The sequence below is a fragment of the Bubalus bubalis genome, chromosome 3, assembly GCF_019923935.1.
Source record: "Bubalus bubalis isolate 160015118507 breed Murrah chromosome 3, NDDB_SH_1, whole genome shotgun sequence".
NCBI classification, from domain to species: Eukaryota; Metazoa; Chordata; class Mammalia; order Artiodactyla; family Bovidae; genus Bubalus; species Bubalus bubalis.
Window position 1 is genome coordinate 164,528,547 of NC_059159.1, and position 21,496 is coordinate 164,550,042.

The 21,496-nt window shown below is 52.6% G+C and overlaps 1 protein-coding gene across 9 annotated transcripts in view; it reads left to right on the forward strand.

The window, feature by feature from the left end:
• RGS3 (regulator of G protein signaling 3) overlaps nt 1–21,496 on the forward strand; it is a 142,609-nt gene that overhangs the window by 69,645 nt on the left and 51,468 nt on the right. For 6 of the 9 annotated variants that reach the window (XM_044940486.1, XM_044940487.1, XM_044940485.1 and 3 more), the window contains 2 exons: nt 3,646–3,689; nt 10,149–10,271. In XM_044940486.1, the coding sequence (XP_044796421.1) occupies nt 3,646–3,689; nt 10,149–10,271 (167 nt within the window). Of the gene's footprint in view, nt 1–3,473; nt 3,562–3,645; nt 3,690–10,148; nt 10,272–14,804; nt 17,729–21,496 lie in introns of those variants that run through there. The other 3 variants (XM_006061231.3, XM_025282271.2, XM_044940488.1) reach the window with 2 other exon arrangements.

Consider the following 21,496-nt stretch of genomic DNA (forward strand, 5'->3'; position numbering starts at 1 on the left):
TGCCTCCCTCGCTTCCGGCTGGTGGCCACTTAAACCTTGCCCTCCCTCCTCCTGCCCAGCTTCTCCCAGGCTTCAGCCGGGGCTGAAAGGCAGTGTAATGGGAACAGGCGGAGAGCTGGCGCTAACAATCGGGACATCTCCGGTCAGCCGGGGCCCATTGTGGTCTCTTCCTGCCTCTGCCGCCCACTGGCTTTGCTGTTCTTTGTGTTTCTGTCTCCCAGGCGGCCCGCATCCCGCCCACAGTGTGTCTTCCTGACCTGCCCTGGTCTCTCAGGATGGCCTGGAAATGTCCAGCTGGTTCTTGGGTTCCCCAACCTCCCTGAGGAGCCCAGGCGCCCCATCTTGGAGCCTCAGCTGCTTGGGTCCTGGCTGCGGGAGCGCTTGGAGTTAAATTTAGCCGGTTGACATTTTCTGAGCATCTCCTCAGAGCCCCGCTCAGTGCTGGCCGCCAGGGTAATAGCAGAGACAGAGACATAGTCCCACTTAAGGAGCCCATGGCCTGGTGAAATGACAGATGAGTAAACCGGGAGAGGGACAGAGTATGACCTTGTGGTCAGAAATGGGCTTTGGAGGCCGGGGCTCCTCAGTTCAAGTCTCAGCTCTACCATTTGCCCACTCCCCAGGCCTCAGTTTCTACATCTGGAAAATGGAGACAACAGCCCTCCTGGCCTGTCTCACGGGTGGAGAGGATTTGGTAACTGGTTGATTTGGGATCTAAGGCCAGGCTTGAGAGAGCTCTGGAAAAGTGCCAGAGGGGTCACACCTGGACCAGGAAGCCAGTCCTGGGCTCCCCTAGCTCATGATTGAGGATCACCCTTGCATAGCCCATTCCCTTGTAGCTCACTTGGTAAACAATATACCTGCAATTAAGGAGATACAGAAGTCGTGGGTTTGATTCCTGGGTCGGGAAGGTCCCCTGGAGAAGGAAATAGCAACCCACTCCAGTATTCTTGCCTGGAGAATCCCATGGACAGAAGAGCCTGGCAAGCTACATTCCATGTGATTGCAAGAGTCGGACACGTCTTAGTGACTAAACCACCTCCTAACCAGCCCAAGGTCCACGGCCCACATTCTTTGGTTGGGTTCACCCAGAAACCAAGTGGCTCCTTGTTAAACTTCAAAATGGTGCAAGTGGTTGGAGTGTTGGATGGAAAGCCCAACCGTGTGCTGCCTCATGTCCCCTTTCCTTTACACTCGCCCCCGTTTCCATACTCTGGGAAGTCCAGAGCCCACTCCTGGGTTCTGGAAGGGTTTCAGGTGGGGCTGCGGTTTTTCTCCCGGCTCAGCCACCCTGCAGCCTCTTCTTTCTGCTGCTGCAGCTCCTTACAGGCACCGCTGGGTTCTGAGTCTTGCTGTCCTTATGTGCGGCTCTGAGCCGTGCTGAGTGCTGCTGCCCCATTCGGTCCTTCCCCCAGAATGCTGCCAGCACAAGGCCATGACATGGAGCGGATGTCAGGGAGGGTCTACAGCAATGTGGGGGTGTGGTGCCGGGGGTGGGGGGTGTCGAAGCACAGAGAAGTTTCAAGGCAATCCGTCAGTAATCCCTTGCCACTGGGAATATATGTTCTGGGTCATATCCCCCCGACCTTGGCCTCCTGTCTCCCTGAGGCTCCCAGCATGCTGGCTTTCCCTTCTCTTCTAGAACCTTCTCTTCTCTCACCACCAGCTTCTAAAACCCAAATTTCTGTTATTTTCTTACATGGATCTTTTTGTTTCTCCCTTGGCACTAAAGTCTGCTTCTGGAAAGTCAAGGAAACATCCTGGTTGTTTTCTTAAACAAAAGAAACCACCTCCCCTTGTCTCCACCCTCAGCAATGCAAGTAACTGGCAGAAGCTTTGAAATTAGAGGTTTCTTTAACATGATTGACTTCTTATGCAGGGTTCCCCTCCCCTCACCAGCCCATCTCTAGGTGGGGAGAAGCAGAAGGATTTATTCTAAGTCCAAAGCATACCCCCATTTACTTAGGAGTTATTTTTATCTGACTCTGGCTGGCATCCCTAGCCTTAGGGATAGACTTGCCCAGGAAACTGCCCATATACTTGTTCCGAGAGGCCCTGGTCTCCACCCACGTGAGGGCCTCATTTACTACTTTTCTTAGGAATAGAAAAGTTTTTTCTCTTTTTTAAGGAAAAAATCTCTGTTTTTTTTCCTTGCCACTTTTACTTTGCAACGCATTTTGGTTTTGGGTTTCTTGGTGTTTATTTTTCTTTTGACAATTTCTGCCATTCAACTGTCTGTTGAGGGTTCTGCTTTGAGCCTAGCACTCGTCCTGCTTCCTCAAGGAGACAAGGGGCTGGGTCGGGCCTACGTGGTGAGCCCTTGAGAGGTAGGTGTGCAGTGGTTCAGAGTGTGGGCTCTGTGGCCAGGTGTCCTGGGTATAGTCTTGGTTCTTCCCCTTCTCCCTGAGGCGGGTTACTCATCCCCTCTGCCTCAGCTTTCTCACATGAATCGTGGGTGAGCATACCCCCTGACTCATAGGGTGGTCATGAAGGTCCAGTTTACGCACATGAAACCTTTGGTGCCGTGGTTGGCACCCAGCACTGGTATGTGAAAGCTCTGTGGCAGTTTAAGTGTTTGCTGTTGTATGTGCTGTGTGGTTATTTCCCTCAAAAAGGACAACCTGCCCCGTAAGGGCGAATGCTTGAAATACAGGAAGTTGCTAACCACCCCTGGCCTGTGCTTAGATGAGTGGCCCGTGGGGAGGGCTGCCAGGTTCTGAGGAGCAACCTGCAGTGGTCAGGGAAGGCAGCCTGGAGGAGGCGGCGGGGCTTCCCTACCCTGGCAATCCCTTGAGCACAGCTGGTGATCCTCCATCCCCATGCCTTCGCTCATGCTGTTCCCAGCTTCCGGAGCGTCCTTTCTTCCCATCTTGAGTTCAAGCTCAAAAGGGTCCTCCTCCAGGAGGCCTTCCCCGACAACTGGGGCTTATCTCCTGGCTCTTGTGTTTCTGAAGCACGCAGACCAAATCACCTTCTGCCCTAGGGTGGGTATTCCGTCTCAGCTGCTCTGCTGGAGGAGGGGCAAGCGGCCGACAGGCTTCCCAGCTGCTGCCCAGGTGGAGAGGGTTTGGTGAGTGGTTGAGTGTTGGATTCTAGACCAAGCGTCAGAAAACTCTAGGAGAACACACTGAGGGGTTGGGGCTGGGCTGGGAAGCCATCTCTAGGCTCCACCCAGCCTGTGACTGGGGATTCCCCTCTCCCCAGTGCATAGTCCACATAGTCCACGCATTCCTCCGTGGCTCCTTGTGGCATTTCAAAATGGCACAGGCAGTGTGCTGCCTCTGTGTCCCTCATGGCCAGGGGCATGGTGAGAAAGACGCCCCCTGGGATGGCTGACAGTCCCCTGCACCCCGTGCGTGGTGCCCAGAGGCTGCTCCTGGCTGCCTCTCATGGAGGGAGAGCTCAGCACTCCTTGGAGCAGGCTGACCTGCAGGCAGAGGCCTCACAGCTGTACCTCAACCTATTTAGTGACCAAGTGGGCTTTCCTCCTGAGATTTCGCTGCCCTGAGAGCCTGCCCCTTCTTCCTCTTTTTACAGGAAGTACCACACACAGCCCTATGGGTGAGAGAGCTGGTGGTGCTCAAGCAAATGGTTGAGACTCTGTAGCCAATTCTAATGCAAGTGTTCCTTTTTGTTCCTTCAAAGGTTCTTCAGAAGACCTGAAGTTCTGTGTGCTGTATCTCGCAGAGGTGAGTGCTTCCCCCTGAATTTGAGGAGAGGCTTCAGTGTCCCGGGGCTGGAAGGAAGATGTTGGGCTGGGTGCGAGTGCCGGTTCTGAGGCTGTCTCCACGCCTGCGCCTGCGGGGTTCTGGGCAGGTCCACAGCGGCAGGGCCCTGCTCTGGAATGGGACAGAGTGCTGCGCCCCAGTGTCTCTCACCTCTTTCTAGAAGAGCGGTGGACATGAAAATGCTTAAAGGGGAAAGAAGGACCCTGTGGCCTCCTGCTCAGGACTTCCTGGTCTCCAGTCCCTGTAAGGGTCACAATGAGGATGTGGCCTGTCAAGTCAGGCATTGCCCTATTCATGGTGGCTAAAGAATCTGCCTGCGATGCAGGAGACCTGGGTTCTATCCTTGGGTCGGAAAGATCCCCTGGAGAAGGCAATGACTACCCACTCCAGGATTCTTGCCTGGGAAATCCCATGGATAGAGGAGCCTGGTGGACTACAGTCCCCGGGGTCACAAAGAGTTGGACACGACTGAGGGACTAACAACAGTCCTCTAGAGAGGGCCCTGCTTCTTGTGCCCACCTCTTTCCTCCTCTCTTTCTGGAAGATACCACCTACATCCCCCTCCTGCAGGGTCTTATCAATGTTTTAAAAAGGCCTTCCCCTGGGTCAGAGAATACACATAGAAGAAACCATCCAGCATCTGAACTTTGGGCTGGAGTGACACCCACTCAGTGGGTTGGATGCTCCTCCCTTCTTCAGTCTGGTTATCCCAGTCCCATCAGAAGCTCAACTGGACACTGTGCCTTTGCTGAGCTAACTGGAGGCAAACAGCTTATTGCTTGATGTGTTTTGGGAGATGAAATATCATTTATTGTTGTAGTTCAGTTGTTCGGTTGTGTCTGACTCTTTGCGACCCCATGGACCGCAGCATGCTAGGCTTCCCTGTCCTTCACCATCTCCCGGGGTTTGCTCAAACTCATGTCCATTGAGTTGATGATGCCATCCAACCATCTCATTCTCTGTCGCCCTCTTCTCCTCCTGCCTTCAGTCTTTCCCAGCATCAGGGTCTTGTTCAGCGAGTTAGCTCTTTGCATCAGGTGGCCAAAAATATCATTACCCAGGGGTTTAATCAAAGGAGGCCTTGGGGATGGAAAAACAGAGCTACTGAGCCATTCACATTTTTTTCAATTTTCAGCAAATTTTCTTACTCCTTATACCTCTGTTCATATGAGTCTGCTACTAGTTGCAAGCAGGGATTCGTTAGACCCATTCCTTCCCTCTGCTTCTGTTTGTCTGTCTTACCCAATAACAGCCCTGGGAAACTGTCCGTCTGTGGGAGAGTGCACTGGCCACATGTTATGGGTGAGGCCTGGTCTGCGCTGGCTGGCCAAGGGGAGTACACCCTTTTGAGAAGGAATTTGCATGTTGTTTGTGATTGGAAGATCATTCCTTCAGTTCCAGGCGTGTCCCCTTTAGGTGACCAGACCCCTGAGGTTAAGACAGTTGATGAGATGTTAGCTTCAGGGGACAGCAGGGAGTCCAAAAGGCAGTGGACGTCGTTGGAGCTGAGCTGGGGACCCCGGCAGCCTGGGATGGCCATTTGAGGTCTGAAAAGGCATCAGTATCCTCCCATGTCAGCGTATCCCCGCCGAGCACAGGAAGTAGCTGGTGGAGACGTTTCAGGGCTGGCGTGTTGGCCTGGAGCCGAGCGAGGAGGCTAGGAGAGGCTGGAAGGCAGGCTGGGAAGTGTCAGAGCTTTTGCCTTTCCAGCCTCACCCATCTGGATTCCAGTTCTCTCCAGCAGGGCCTGAAATGAGGCTCCCAGTTCTTTAATGCCAAGAGAGCTATTCCTGCCAGGCTGGGGTTATTTTTCCCAGAGAAAAGCACTTCTGCTCCTTGGTTTCCAGGGAGCTGTGACCTCCTAGCCCTCCAAAGACTGATGAAGGCATATTGATCCGGGCCCTTTTATTTCAGTAAAGTGTCAGGTGATCCGACCCCAAGGGGCTGGAGGATTGAAGCTCACAGGCAGCCAGAAGCCTCTCTTTTCTCTTAATGGGCTGCTCTTTACAAGAGGCATGTCTGTAACACACGGAAGACAAGATCCCTGCCTGCCCTGTGGCCTGGAACAGGCCTGCCAACCGTGGTTTTGAAACCCACGGAAAACTCCAGACCTGTGTCTTAGTTGGCATTTCCAGCAAGCGGTTTTTCTCTTTGTTTCCTAACACGCAGGTGGTGTCCAGAGAAGAAACCAAGGCCAGAGAGTCAGGATTTTAGGGACGGTTTTCCAGTCTGCATTGAGAGAGCGCTGACTGCCTGGGGCGGGCGGGGGTGGGGAGGGGGGGCGGCTGCTCTGATTGTTCCCCAGCAGTAGGTCCTGGTTAGTTACCAAGAGGGTTGGATTGACCTGAGCAGTCCTCAGCCCTGGGGCCTTAATTTCCCTGGACAAGGTGTCCCTCAGCCCCTGCAAATTCTTGAGATAGATGCAGCCTATGACTGGCTGTACCAGGGGCATGGGGTTAAAGGGCACATGGGTTAGGGACTATCCGCAGAGAATTTGATCCTGGCTCTACTAATTTAAGAGTCTTCACTTTGGGGTTAGGAAGACCTAGACTGGAATCTTGACCCTGCCATTTCCTAACTGATTGATCTGAGCAAGTCACATACTCATCTCTGAAACGAGGCTGTTGAGGCCTACCTTATAGGGTTGTTGCAGTGATTAAATGAGATTCAATAAGATACTGTGTCCAAGGCACTTAGCACAGAACCTGCCACATGGTGAGCACTCAATAAATGCTCCTGTTATTCCTGTTAGCGTCATAACAGGGGGAGAGCTTTTCGTATTCATTTACTCTCCATTAGCAACATGGCCAATGATTTATCGATCCTCTAAAATAAAAACTAAGAGGAGTATCTCACATTCTTTGTAATGTACATATACTGTTAAATAAAGAAGGCAAGATGTCAGGTTCTGGAGGAGACAGAAGACAGACTCTGAATCCCTCCTCTCCCGACATTTCTTGGGGCTGCCGACTTAACCTCTTTGAGCCTGAGTTTTCTCATCTAAAAGATGGTAACAGCTGTGTTTTTCCTTCCTCCCCATGTCATAGGGTCACTGGGAGAATTGAATTAAGTAAGAGAACATCTGTCACAGCAAGTGAACAAACGTAAATTGTAGTAGAAGAGGTTTCCGTTTTTATAAGGATAATATTAATTCAGGAACAAGGAGGTTGAGGCAAGATGGGGTTTTAAAGAAGGAAGGCAAGAGGAGCTGGGTTTCTAGTTGGATTTGGGATTGCTCAAAAGAATCCACCTGACAATGCAGGAGACACAAGAGAAGTCCAGTCCTGGGTCGGTAAGATCCCCTGGAGAAGGAAATGGCTACCCACTCCTGTATTTTTGCCTGGAGAATTCCATGGACAGAGGAGCCTGGCAGGCTACAGTCTATAGGTTGCAAAGAGTTTGGACACGACTCAACACACACACACACACACACGTATGTTTGAATGCAGAGGTCTGGGCCCAGTGCTGTTCCATCTGCAGAGAGCTTAGCTCACCAGCTGGTGATCAAGGAGGCCCTGCCTCCAAGTGAGTTTCCTGAGGATGGTTTCAGGGCAGCTTACAACCTTGACCTTGGAACCTGATATTTGAGGATACAGTGTATATGAGTGTTCAAACTGATGAGTCAGGTCACAAAGTGGACCAAGAGAGACCCAGGCAGGCAGTGGGGGCCCCTGATTTAGTCAGATGGGAATTCAGCCTTCCTGGAGGGGGCTGGCTCCAGGCTCTCCCTCTCGTCCAGGCCAGCCTCCCAAACTCCAGGTGGCACTTGGAGAGGAGGCTTGGGAGCTAGGGCCTCCCCAGAATGTGTGAGCATCTAAGATAGCCAGCCCCAAACCCTCAACTGGGCCTAGGTTTAGGTCCTTGGGGCCTCAGACACCTTCTTAAGATCATGGATGGGAAGGTGCTTTTTAAAATGGAAAATTAGATAAAGGGAGTAGAATCTGCTTCAGAACAGAAAGAGCGGGGGAATTTGGGGCTCAGGGAGTTGAAAGGATTTGCTGAAGCCCAGATAGCTAGGTAGAGGCAGGCCTGGGAGACTTGTGCATGCACGTGTGCATGCTAAATCGCTTCAGTCGTGTCCCGATTCTGTGCCACCCCATGGACTGTAGCCCACCAGGCTCCTCTGTCCATGGGATTCTCCAGGCAAGAATACTGGAGTTGGTTGCCATGCCTTCCTCCAGGGGTTTGGGCCAGGGCCAAATTTGTGGCCTTTCCACACTGGCAGTGTTTCTAAGTGAGAAGGGACCCTAGTCCCTGCCCTGCCCCTCTCCTCGCTGGGTGAATGTGACAAGACAGGGAGCAGATGGCTCTCTGATCAGCTCCTGCCCCACCTGGCTTCTCTCTGGGACATCTTGGGGTGAGTCCTTCCTTGCAGTGGGCTGGGGGTTCTGGCAAGTGGAAGTCTGTTATTAAGTGGTAGAATTGCCTCACCACATCCACTCAGTTCCCTGAAACCAAGAGGTGGGGCTTTCTTTCCGCTCTCCTCTGATGCTTTTAGGAAGAACAACTCTGAGCACTTTGGGGCTGGCACCCTGGGAATACTTAGTTTGGGAGGTGGCCCTTGCCTGAAGGGTGGTTTCCCTGAGGGCCGGGTCAGATGGTAGGGGAGAAAAAGTGCTCAAATGCTACTCCATGAGGCTGATAACCATCGCAGCTCAGAGCCTTGGCACTTGCTGTTCCTTTTGCCTGGAACGGTTTCTGCCTAGCACTTTCCTTGGCAGCTCTTTCTCATTCAGCCTTGGCTGGGTGCTGCCCCTCCAGAAAGGCTGGCTCTGTCTATTGGGCTCAGACAGGACCTCTCCCTTTCAGCCTTTCCACAGTTTGTAATTACATTGTTTAATTGTCTCTTGTCTCTGCCCCCATCCTAAGGGCAAGAACTCAGCCTCTCTTATTTCCCTCTTCACCCCCAGGGGCCTAGCACAGTCCTTGACACAAAACAGGTGCTCAATAAATATTTCTTAAACAAATGAAGTACCAATAACGAAGATAGCTGATGTTTGTTGAAAGTGTTAGTCGCTCAGTCATGTCTGACTCTTAGTGATACCATGGACTGCAGCCTGCTAGGCTCCTCTGTCCATGGAATTCTCCAGGCAAGAATACTGGAGCGGGTAGCCATTCCCTTCTCCAGGGGATCCTCCCAATCCAGGGATCGAACCCAGGTCTCCTGCATTGCAGGCAGATTCTTTACCATCTGAGCCACCAGGGAAGCTGTTTGTTGAGGCCTGAGTTATTGCTTGCCATCCTGATAGCTCTGAGAGCTAGGTGACATCGTGGTTATTCCCATCTTACAGATTTCTCTGAGGTTGACAGCTAGGAAGCAACAAAGCTGAGATTCAGACCAGTCCTATCCAACTGCAAAAAAAGGAAGGACTGCATAGAATTCTACACTGTCCTTTTCTATGTTCTGAGCCATCCAGCTCACACCCTTAGCTCCCTGGATGAGTTCATCAAATCGCAGCCCTCTGCGGTTATAATCAAATTCCAGCGGAGACAGAAAGAGCTCGCCACTCCCTGCGCAGAGCGTCCTGGAGAGGATGATAACGCGGGGCATGTTGTTCCTCCCCTCCCCGCCCCCAGCACATTCTGGCTCCTTCGGGGCTGACTCCCTGGGTCCCCGCAGCTCTCTGGTGCCTGTGCCAAGGCTGGCCTGGATTTGACCTCATTCCGAGAGTCTCCTGGGAGCCAGAGCTCACTGAGGCCTTGACTGGCCAAGCACTATACTAGGCCTGGATGAAAAAGGCCTTCCTAGAAGGGGTTTCGGGTCTAGTTGGGGAGATGAGATTGCAGCACTTAACAAGGTTAAATAGCAAAGAGAGATTTAAATGGCAGCAGTGCCAGAAGCTTGCACTCAACTGAGCTGAACAGTCATTGATCAGACCCAGCTCATGTGTCAGGCAGCAGCGGGGCTGTTGAAGGCCATGCGACCACTCTCCAAAGACTTTCCGGAGGGACCCAGGTCCTGTGTGGGTACCCATCTCACCCTGGTCTTCTGATTAGATGAGTGTGCTGAGATCGGGGAGGGGTCCTCGCTCCACAGAATGTAAGGGGGGCAGAGACCTCGGCCCTCTGGGTCCCCCACGCGCTCCCCCAGCAGTCGCCTTCTGCCGCCTGTCCCCGGGGGTGACCTCACCACAGCAGTCCGCGGCTCTCCACAGGACTCCACTGTGTTGGGAACCACTGCCTCCCTCCCCCTAGCCCGTGGGCACAGGTCTTGCCAGCTGGCCCCCGAACCAGCTCCCCTGCTCGTCTGGCTGCCTCGATGTCACCGGGGATTAGTGTGCGCATTTGTGGCTTTTAGTGGTCACTCCCCACCCTGCTGCAGCCTCACCCACTGGATGGTTAGGGTTGGGCTCAGACAGGGAGCCCCCTGAACCAGGGAGCAGCCCTGACTGCCCCTTTCTCTGTTTCCTCTGACGTCAGAAGGCAGAGTGCTTATTCACTTTGGAAGCGCACTCGCAGGAGCAGAAGAAGAGAGTGTGCTGGTGCCTGTCGGAGAACATCGCGAAGCAGCAGCAGCTGGCGACTCCGTCCCCCGACAGCAAGGTAAGGGCCTCGCCGGAGGCCACAGCCCTGGTCCCCCACCCTGGCCAGCCCAGACCCCCGAGCCTCCGAATTGAGCTTGGGACCAGCCCGAGCTCAGAACTCGGAACTGAGCAGCAGGCTCTTGGCAAGAAGCTGAGAGCGTCTCTCTCCTTGGCGTGTCACTGGATCTACTGAGCGAATTCGAGGGCGCTCGGGTAGATTGGCAGAGCCAAACTGAGCGTGACCCATCAATTCTCCGCCCTGTTCTCTAATTCACCTGTGGCAAGGTCTAGTTTGGGCCGGCCTTCCTGCTGCTGCCAGGCACGTGGTCCCCGCTCTAGTTCGTGCCCAGGGACAGCACACTGGTGTTTAAAACTGGCCCGAGGCAGACATAATTAGGAATGGACGCTTATGGCAGAAAGAAGCCATGCTGGTTCGATGCAGGCCACAGCCAAGTGGAGGCAAGTGGAGTTTTCTGGGGACTGGGGCCCTGCCAGCTGGAGCATCAGGGAGATTAGAGACTCCCAGCTGAAGCTGACATGGGGACGGGCAGCTGGTCCTGTGCCTGTGGAGGGTGATGGGACCAGAGCTGGACCCACTGTCCCCCGGATGCCCACGCCAGGCACAGTTGTATCCCCCATTTGTGAGTCCCTTCTCTCGCTGAACGTGCTGGCCATTTGAGAATTTGGTCTGATTGGCTGCCAAAGGAGCCAAGGTGGTTGGCCGGCCAGAATCAGGGAGAAGAAGGGAAAGGAAAGCAAGCGGCAGCTGGTCAGCTTGCAGGCCCCGCACTGCTTCTGGCTGCATTCAGGCCGCCCTGCGCATAGCCCGGTGGGGCAGGCTGCCAAGGCCGGGAGTGGGGAAAGGGACCGCACACCCCTGGCGGGGCAGTGGCGGCCGGCAGCTCCTAAAATAGTGTCTGAGAATTATATAATCTCAGATTCGACAGTTATCTTGTTTTACCATTCACTGAGCGTCCCTAGGGGTCCACCTGGGGAGAACAGTTTCCTCTCCAAAGCATTGTCGTGTGAAGGAAAGGCGACGGTGCGTCCACAGCTCATAGCATGGTGCCTGGTATTCAGTAGGTGCTCAGTCAACCACAACCCAGCTGCTTCTGCTCGGCTGGCTGGTTCCCAATCTCAGCTTCTGCTACTCCACAGAGACCTGCCGAGGCTGTGGGCTGCCTGGCCCCCTTGATCTGGGGTGGGTCCCAATCAGAAAACAGGCCACTTCCTCCTCACCGGGGCGGCCGCTGGGATGTTGCACTTGTGTTCCTCGGTTTTCTTGTGTTTTAGGCTTAGCTCCTCCTGGTCTGCGGAAAAAGTTCTTTTGGCCTCAACTTCTGTGTCTGCTGGCTCTGGAGTAGGTTGGCAACAGCCTTCTCAGCACCTTGGGGAGTCTCTCCATCTTCGGTTGGGGAGTCGGGGGACAGTTTGAGTGACTGAAGGCAGGCTGGGTTGAGAGTGGGTCCCTGCAGGGCTGCAGGCTTGGCTGACTGACTCTGGATTTGGGGCCTGGCTTCAGGGCCACACCAGGATATATGGGCATCTTGGGCAGGCAACAGCTGGACGTGACTTGAGATTAAAGCTCTTTTAAATGTGTGCTTAATGAGAAACTGTGTGCTGGGCTGGAGGAGGGAGAAGAAAAGGGTCTAACCACCGAGATGGCCTCAAATGGCCCCCTCACCTGAGAGAGGGCCCTGCCCAGCTGGCACACCCCACTTGGCCCACCCTCCTTGGGCAGCAATTAGTAACGACCTTCTGTTAGGCAGCCCCCTTATGGATCTCACTGCCCACTTTCCCTACAGACATCATACACACTTGAAGAGTCTTAGCAGTTCATTCCTTCTAGTTGCTTGCAGAATGCTCCCTGAGAGAAGTTCCAGTAAATAGGATCTTCTCCAGCCCCGCGTGGTTCCAGGAGTGTTTCAGCAAAAAAAATCACCTTAACCACCAGACCAGGTGGCTTGTCCAGCCGGCACAGGCTGTGCAAACTGTGCCCAGCTCTGTCAGGTCCCGGCTGCCTTGCCGGTGACCGTGAACCTCCTTGCCCAGGGCTGGGCTGCAGTCTTTTCACTAGGCTTGCCGCCACCAGGGGAGAAAGAAGAGGGAAGTCCAAGCTGAGCCTGGACTGGCTTCTTGCACTGTGCAGAGCTCTTTTGCTTGAAATCTGTGTCGAGTCCTGACTAGAGAAGCATGCCATTATTATTTTTTTTAATGCTATTTCTTTGTTCTTTCCGGAACTGTTCCTCCTTGTGTGCAGAACGGAAATTGCTGCCTAAGCCACTCCCTGTCCCCCCAACTCCAGTGCTTTTCTGAGAAAAGACACTTTGCAAGGCAGCTCCCCGAACTCCCGTGCTGCCCCTTCTGAACCCTGCTCCTTTCAATAGTGTTTGCTGACCCTTGGAATGAGCTGACACTCAAACATCTCAAGGAATGCAAAAGTTCTTCCCCCATTTGCAAAACATAATAAATGTGATATGCCCTGAAAAGGAAATGCTCCTGGGGAGGGACAGAGGGTACTGGAGGAAGGTGGTTTTAGAGAACAGTTGCAAGGTGGGTGTACCACTCCCTGCTGCGTTGACCTTGGGCAACAGCTTCCCAGTGGGGCCTTGGTGGTCCCATCTGCACGCTGGTCAGGTGGCTCTTCCCAGGTCCTCAAGCTTTGTGACTCCCATGAAAGCTGAGGACCCGGGGTCGTCCAGTCTCCTTTAGAGAACTCTGCCCTGGAGATTTCTGCGTCACTCGATCGCCTATGAAATGTACCTTTAGTGGCCAGGTCTGCTCCCCTCTTGGTGGTGGGGAGGGGCGACCGTAGGCTTTCTGTGCTGTGTCTGAGGGTTGCAGTTACCTGGGGGTTGCAGTGTGGGGGTCTGGGGGTCCCGGCTGGGACCAGGTGGGCATAAGGAGACAGGCAGCATTCTGACTGTGTCCCTTCTCCACGGCTCCACTGTCTTTCTCCGGCTCTCTCTTGGCTGCCCGCGGCAGGTGGGAGGCTGCTCCAGGTGTGCCTTTGTGCTCCCTCTTTCTGTAGAAATAAGTGGCTGGCTTCCTCTCCTCTTCTAGCTCCCTTCTTCTCAGCACCCTGTTCTTCCCCATCCACACTCTTCACCCTTTCTCGCCTCATCATCTGCCCTTGTGGGTAAACTAGCTGTCTTCTCTCACCTGGGGTAACTTCAACTAAACTCCCTACCATGGGGAATGCTGCCAAGCTAATCTGGAATAACTCACAGATGGCTGTTCAGGTTCTAAGCTAATAGGGAGAGACAGATACATATTGGGTTGGTTATTCAGTCAAATATAGGGATAAATGGCCTTCCCTGGTAGGTCAGCTGGTAAAGAATCCGCCTGCAATGTAGGAGACCCCAGTTTCATTCCTAGGTCAGGAAGTTACCCCAGAGAAAGGATAGGCTACCCACTTCAGTATTCTTGGGCTTCCCTGGCGGCACAGACGGTGAAGAAATCTGCCTGCAGTGTGGGAGACCTGAGTTCGATCCCTGGGTCAGGAAGATCCCCTGGAGAAGGGAATGGCTACCCACTCCAGTATTCTGGCCTGGAGAATCCCTGTGGACAGAGGAGCCTGGCGGGCTACAGTTCATGGGGTTGCAAAGAATCAGACTATGTGACTAATTAGACTGAGCGACTAAGCATATAGCACAGCAGCATAGAAATAAATGCCTGCTCTGGGCAAGACTCTAGTTTAGGTCCTTTGGGGTCCTTTGAGGGGAGCTCTTGGCTGCCCATTCATTGTCCACTCTGTGAACCTGCACTGAGCCCTTACCACATGCATAGCCCCAGCCTGGGCATTAGGAAGCCTCTGAGGAAAGCAGGCTTTCGACTGAGCCGTCAGGGAGGGAGAGGGTGGGGTGCAGCACGTGCTGGCTCCGTCCATTCAGGGTGCACCCTGAGCTCAGTGCTGGGAAGGCACGGAAGAATCTGTCACGTTCTTTCCTTGGGAAATTGCAGTCCAGTGGTGATGACAGATATGCCAGCAGATGGTTCTAAAATAACATAGTGAGTGATATGGGGGTGTGAGTGCTTAACTGCTCTATGACCTCAGGTGAGGCACTGAGCCTCTCTGAGACTCGGGTTTTTCATGAGTACAGTGATTGAATGAGCTGGATTCTTGTGAGGGCTAAACTCATGTAACGTGCTCAGCAAAGAGGTGTACAAGAAGAACTCCCTGAATTATTATTAAAGTTATGTCTATATAGGAGATTCATCTAGTGGCCTTGTTTATTGAGGCTGAATGCTGCCACTTTGACCACATGTGACGACCGTTCCATGTCACTTCCCGGTAGCCACCTGCCATATTCCTGGGACCAGGCAGGGAAACTGAGGCCTCCTGGGTCTGGTCTGGCTGTAAGACTTCTCCTAGCTGTGACACCAAGGTGCATGCCACATATCATCTCCACTGCAGCACCCAGAGATGGGGCCTTGGAGATGCCAGGGTCCGTGTGAGCACTGTAGGAAGGAGCAGGGGCAGGTCTTGGAGTCAGGCAGCCCTGGCCTGAGTCGACAGCGAAGCTAACTCCAGTTCTGTCTGGTTCCACAGAAACTCCACCCTTATGGCTCTCTCCAGCAGGAGATGGGGCCGGCCAACTCAACCAATGCTACCCAGGATAGAAGCTTTACCTCATCAGGACAGACTCTGATTGGCTGAGCAAACCCAAGGGCGGGACTCTGCTTCTGGCAACTTAACCCTTTCTTGGGCATCCCCTACCACAGAGTAACCTCATCTCAACTGGACCCAAATCGGAGGACCAAGATGTTGGGCCTAGGGTCATCTGAAGGGAATGGCCCCACGGGTGTGTGTGGACTGGCGTCAGAAGGACCACAGTGGTGTCAGAGGCCCTGTGGGCAGATGCAGACTGGATCCAAAAGTCCCAAATGGAGAAGAACCAGAAGCTTATTCCCTACAGGGAAGAAGGAGGTGAAATAGCACGTGGGCTTCCGGTGGTTCCAGCACCTGCCTTGGGGGCAGGGAGAGAGGTCGGGAGAGGTCAGCGCTGATGGAGAACAATGCCAAGATGCCTGGCTGCCAGAAGATATCTCCACTGCTTCACTCATTTGTCATCTGCACTCAAGCATTCATTCCTTCACTCATTGGATATTTTGAGGGCATGTGCTTTATGCCAGACTCTGTGCTAGGAGCCTGAGATAACTGTGGAGAGTGAGGTGGATGTGGTCTCTGCTCTCATCTTAGTAGAGGAGTGAGCATTACGTAAAGGTTAACACACACACACAACTCGCACACGTGGTTACGAACTGAGATAATCTATGAAGGGAAAGAAAGGATTCTTTCAAGAGAGAATGTTGTGTAGATGGCTATGGGGTGGGGGAGGGGCAGGGGACAAGCGTGACTTGGAAGCTACGACCCGCAGGCCAGAAAGGAGTTAGCCAGTCAAGGACTCTGGAAGGAATGTTCCCGGCAGACCGGAACAGCCTGTGAAGAGTGCCTGAGATAGGGTAGGGGTGCAGCATGCTGGAGCGACAGAGGCCAGGCCTCTGGAGCTTGAGTTAGTGAGGGGGAAAGACCACCGGGTGCGGACCAGGTGGTTCGGGGCTGTGTTGGTTCGTGTTGTACTGAGAGTTCGGGTCTGGGCACAGTGGGAAGCCATTGAAAGCTTTTGAGAAAGGGAGTCACAGGGTCTCGGGGACCATTTCTAGAAGATGGTAGAACCCAAGGTGGGGAGTTCCTTAAGTCCTCCAGATGAGGGGCGAGGCGACCTGTCCTGGAGGGGTGCTGGGGAGGTGATTATGTGGGTGTCCAGACCCTGGGGGTAGCAGAGGCTCGGATAAGCGTCTCCTGTCCTCCATCTTTCTCACCCTCCACCACGTCTGACTTTCAGTGGATGCAAGTCAGGGCGAGGCCCGTCCTCACAAGCCCCCTCCTCGTGAGGCCTGGGTAGGGACCAGGGCCGAGTACTGAGAATGTCCCCGGGAGCTGGGAGTAGTGGGGCTTCCCCAGGCCTCAGCAGGGGTGGCCTGTGCTGTCCGTCCATCCGGTGCTGAATGGGCTGATAGGAAACTGGAATTCGGCCCCTGGGAAGCTGACCGGGTTTGCTTTCCGCGGAGCTCCCGAGACTCAGGGACCAGGGCTAAGTGTGGCTCAGCACCGCTGAGAGGAGACCTGTCCGGCCGTGAGGCTGATTGGTGACCTACCAGGGGACAGCGGTGACAGGCCAGTGTGGGGCAGCTTTCACATCCTTCTGTCCAGACAAAACTCACACACAAAGGGCACGTGTAGGAGCGGAGCCTTTTGCCTAGAGAGGAGGTCAGAGAGGCTGGGCTTCAGTCTAAGGAACTCCCCATGAACACTCGGCGTTGCGTCCTGTAAGATCCTCTCTGTGTTCTAGAGAGGAGTCTTGTGCCCTGCTGGATTTGCTCAGCTGCTTTGGCTACCTGAACCTCAAGAAGGGTGGCCCAGTAGAGAATTCTTCCCTTAGCCTCCCACAGATGGCCCTTCCTCCCAGCCTAGGAAAGATCAGACATGTGGTAGCAGTAATCTAACAGGGGATCAGCCCGGTGCCCCACCCAGCAGGGGAATAGCCGGCCAGAGTGGGACAAGCAGTGTCTATCAGCTGAGACTCCGCCTGCAGGATTAATTCTGAGAGGCTAAACAGCTGGGTCTGCACAGACAGCAAGCAGCATCATGTTTTCATTTGATTCCCTTACAAAATGACATTAAGGGGAGAGTGAGGCCCAGGAGAATCGCCTGTCTGGAAAGGCAGCCAGCTTTTCTCTTCTGGACCTGGGGACCTACCTCTGTCCACCACACGGGTGCAGAGGTTGGGAGCTTTGGTGGCAGGGCAACAGAGACACTAAACGCCAGAGACACTAAACGCAGCACCTGGCCCTGGGGAGGGCGCTTTCCTTCGCTTGTCCCAACAAGCTGCTGCTGGGGATGCAGCCATCAGCTCTGGGAGGGCCCTGTCTTCCCGTTGACTGTGGTGAGCCACAGCGCCATTGCTGCTCTGCCTTTCAAATCGATGAGACAATTAATTTGGCTCGACGGGCTCGAGAAGATGAAATACGATCGGGTGGCCATTGCTCCTCAGCAGCCTGGTCCATCCCCAGACGTCCAGGATGATGAATGCATCGAAATTGCCTTCAAGAGCCATAATCACGGGAAACATGGCCGAGCCCCTCCCTCCACACAATCACTCTAAGAAGCTCACACAATGGTCTCTTTCCTGATGGCCCAATTGTCTTGCAGTGTGTCTGGGGACCTACGAGCTGGGAGCACGGGAGCACAACCATTTATTGTTGGAAAGGCCATCTGTGCGATTTGAATACAAAGTGACTCTTTAAATTCCCCGCCCCACCCCCTGCACATCTTTTGATCCCATTTTCTTGTTTTCTTTATTGTCTCACGCTCTGGGTCTGCTGAAACTCCCAGTCTCTGCTGCCTGGGTCCTTTGGCAGTTTGGGAATTGGGACCTGTTGGAAATAATGAAGACATTTATTTATGTATGACTTTTTTGTTTTAATTATTCTTTATTTTAAATTCTTTTTCATAAATTCTGCCACCAAAGCCTGTATTTCTCATACACAGCACCTAGAGCATTCTGCAAATTGAAGGCGCAGGCAATTTCACGATGTGGGTGGGCCCCTACAGCAAGAACATGGGCATCAGAGGTATCAACTGGGATCTCCAGGCATTATCTCCCCTAGGCCTCCCAGCAGCCCTGTTTTATGGATGCAAGAGACTAAGACTCAGAGAAGTTAAGTGATTTATCCAAGGTCACACAGCTTCCCAGCTGTGGCTAGTCCTGAGGCTGAGCTAGTCCTCCAGCCAAGGCATTTCAACCTAATCCATTGCTCTTTCCAGATGTAACGGTTTGCCTTTTAGGGGGTGGAAGTAAAAGAAATCAATTATCTCCTTCAGGAAGAGCCAGGAGGGAAGATACCGTGCATGTAGAAGTTGTGGCCCCTTAAGCTCTAGATGGAATCCTTGAGGGCTAATAACATGAGATGTCTTATTCTCTACACACTAGAGAATAAACTTTGAGTTCATATGGCCCAGGGTGGTCCAGGCTGACAAGATGAATAGCGTTATACAAGATTTGAAAACTCTGTTGTGAAAGACAAGGAGGAACTCCAGAAGACAGACACTCAGCAGCACTGGGACGGTCGGGTTACCCCCCTTTTCAGTCTGGCTTTCAAGAAGGCCAGCAACAGAGTCTTGGGGAGCCTGGTCTTGATAGAACAGAGGCTGAAGGCAGGAAGGGATAGGTTCAGCCCTTTGACCTCTGCTTGGTTAAGGGTGAGGTGAGAGCCTGCTGCAGGTTTTGGGCCCAGATTTTGCTAGTTGACTGATGCCAAATCTCAACACTAAGTATGTGTGTGCGCTCAGTCGCTTCAGTCATGTCTGACTCTTTGCAACCCTGTGGGCTGCAGTCCCACCAGGCTCCTCTGTCCGTGGGATTCTCCTGGCAAGAATACTAGAGTGGGTTGCTGTAGCCTCCTCCTAGGGGATCTTCCCAATCGAGGGATCGAACCCGCATCTCCTGCATTGCAGGAGGATTCTTTCCTGCCAAGCCACCAGGGAAGCCCCAATACTAAGTAACTGGGTGTCAAATGGACTAGATTTCAGATATTCTCCACGCCCCACCCCCACAGCTCCCACTCCCCCACCAACATTGTTTTCCAGTCTCTCCAGCTTTCCTGCCTCCCCTTGTTGCTGCCCATCTGGCTGTAGAAAGATCATCCTCTTTCCCACCTTCCTCTTGGCCTCAGCCATCTTGCTATCTTTTTTTGTTGTTATTCTTAAAGAAGATTGCACAATCTTGTCCTCCGTCTTTACCTTATCTTTCTTCAAGCCTTTCTCTGAATAGGGCCACCATCCTCCAAATTGTTCCCAGATCCTCAGTTTAAGGGTAGAATAATACCAGTAAGTACTTTATAAGTGAGCGCTTAAGACTGTGAGCCTGGAACAATGCCAAGCTCTTCACCTACATATTCTGTCTTAATCCTCACTACAGCCTCTTGAGGTTCTTTGTCATCTTTACACATTTACTCTCACTATACCCGGTTGGTAGATAAGGATGCTGAGTCTTTGAGGAGAAACTTGCCCAAGGTCACACAGCCAGTGGGTGGCTAGGGTTGGAACCTGGGGGGCTCAGCCCCAGAGCACTGACTCTGGACGGCTCCGTTCTACTACTTCCAGCAACCACAGACCATCAAAGCTGGGGAGGCTGAGTAGTTCAACTCCCTGCTTCGAGACCATCCTGCGAGGCCATGGTCCCACCCCGGTTCTCTCCCTGGTTGCTCTGCCCTCCTGCTTTGAGCCCACAGCCCGGCCGTTTTGAATTATTCCCCTTCTCTAAATTCCCCATGCATGTTCCTCTTGAGGCTGTTTCTCCTGCCTGATGTTGCCTGCCCTCCTCTGCTGTTCCGGCCACATACAGTCCTCAGGCTTCAAGGCTCCCTGGCTTGCCTCAGAAGTCCCTGCTTGCCCGTCTGTGCTCCATAGTGTTTTGTTCATCTTTAGCACGGTGTGTTAGGCAGCTGTGTCTCACCTGCAAGACCATGAGCTTCTTGGGAGCCAGACATCCACACCCACCCTTCTCCCAGGCAGGGTCCAGGCCTCTCCTACGGCCTCTCCCTTGTCACCCTCACTGCGCTCCTCTCCCCTCCTTCTAGAGGTCAGCAATTCGTGGGCTCTGCATATTTTGAGATATTTTCATAACATCTGACTATCATAAGTATTCTCATACAATTGAGATGTTAATGTTGCCTTAATTTTCCAAAGGCCCGATGGTGTGTGTGGTTCTGTGTGGTGCTTGCATTTGGTTGACAGACCATCTATTTTTATAACTTATAAATTAGCTCTCTCTGCAGGGTTAAGTTATTTAAGCAAACTTGCATATGGTCTGTAGTGGGGGTCATAGTTTATTTCTCTCTGACTCGGTTAAGCCTGATCCTTGGTACGTACTCACTAGATGTTGTAGATTTGGATTATGGTTCAAGCCTGTCACATTCTAGAATCTAGATGAGGAAACCGAGGCTCGAAAAGGGGAAGTGACCTGGCCAGGTTCGTGGGACAAGGTAGTGGCAGGCAGAGCTAGGATTTGACTCAGGTCTGCTGACTTTCTTGGCTCAGAGCGTTTTCCATTGCACTTCAGTTTTGTAAGACCAGAGCCTGGATCCCCACTTGGTCTTAAGCAATCTAGTCTGGCTAGATTCACTTCAGGGTTGTGAATGCCTCGTATCCATACTGACTCATCAGGGAAGGAGACCTGATGGGAACCGCTCCTATGGTTCTCTCTCCCGGGTTTGTGGAGCCCCCCCTCTCACTGAGCTCCTTGTCCTCAGAGAAAACCAGAATAGGCTTCTGAAGATCTTGGTTCAAATCCTGATTTTGCTTGTAACTTGCTGTGTGACTTTGGGCAAATTACTTCACCTCTCTGATCATTTGTTTCTTTACCAAGAGAAACGAGGGTATTGAATGTAGGTGATCTCCAGGAATCATCTCCAAAGCCCCAGGGCTTTTTTAACAAGAGGTTAAAAGTAAAAAGAAATCAGACATTTTGGTCTTCATATTGAAACAAGTGTGTGTGAATATTTGCAAGTGTTGTTGTTGTTGTTTAGTTGCTAAGTCATGTCCAACTCTTTTGCAACCCCATAGACTGTAACCTGCCAGGCTCCTCTGTCCATGGGATTCTCCACATAAGAATACTGGAGTGAGATGCCGTTTCCTTCTCCAGGGGAACTTCCTGACCCACTTGGCAGGTGGATTCTTTACCGTTGAACCACCTGGAATGCCCATATGCAAGTGTTGTACATGGTTAATATTCATCATGTACTTGAGTCAAATAATACATCAGTGGATCTTATACAGGAAGGAGTCCTCATCTCAGAACTCAAATTATAAGCACAACCCTGCTTCCTCCCAAGCAAAGGTGCCTCCTTCCCGGCTTACTCCTGGGAAGACAGCACAATAGCTTTCAAGCCCAGAATCTTCTCCCATCCCTTCTTTTTTCCTGCTCACTGGACTCTTGTTTTAATTTCATGTATATAAGGATACACATATGTTCTTTAATCTTTCTAACTCCGATCGATGGCATACAGCTAACTTTCAGTGAAAGTTGTAAGAATCGGTGTGCAATGTCTGCAGTTTCTAGTGTGGTCAGAAGTCTCCTTTAGACTTCCCCAGGAGTTGCCACTAACTCAGTGCCTTTAGTGTGTACCTTCTTTTGCTCAAACACTACTTAGGGTAAATTTTCTCAGTGTCTCTTAAAT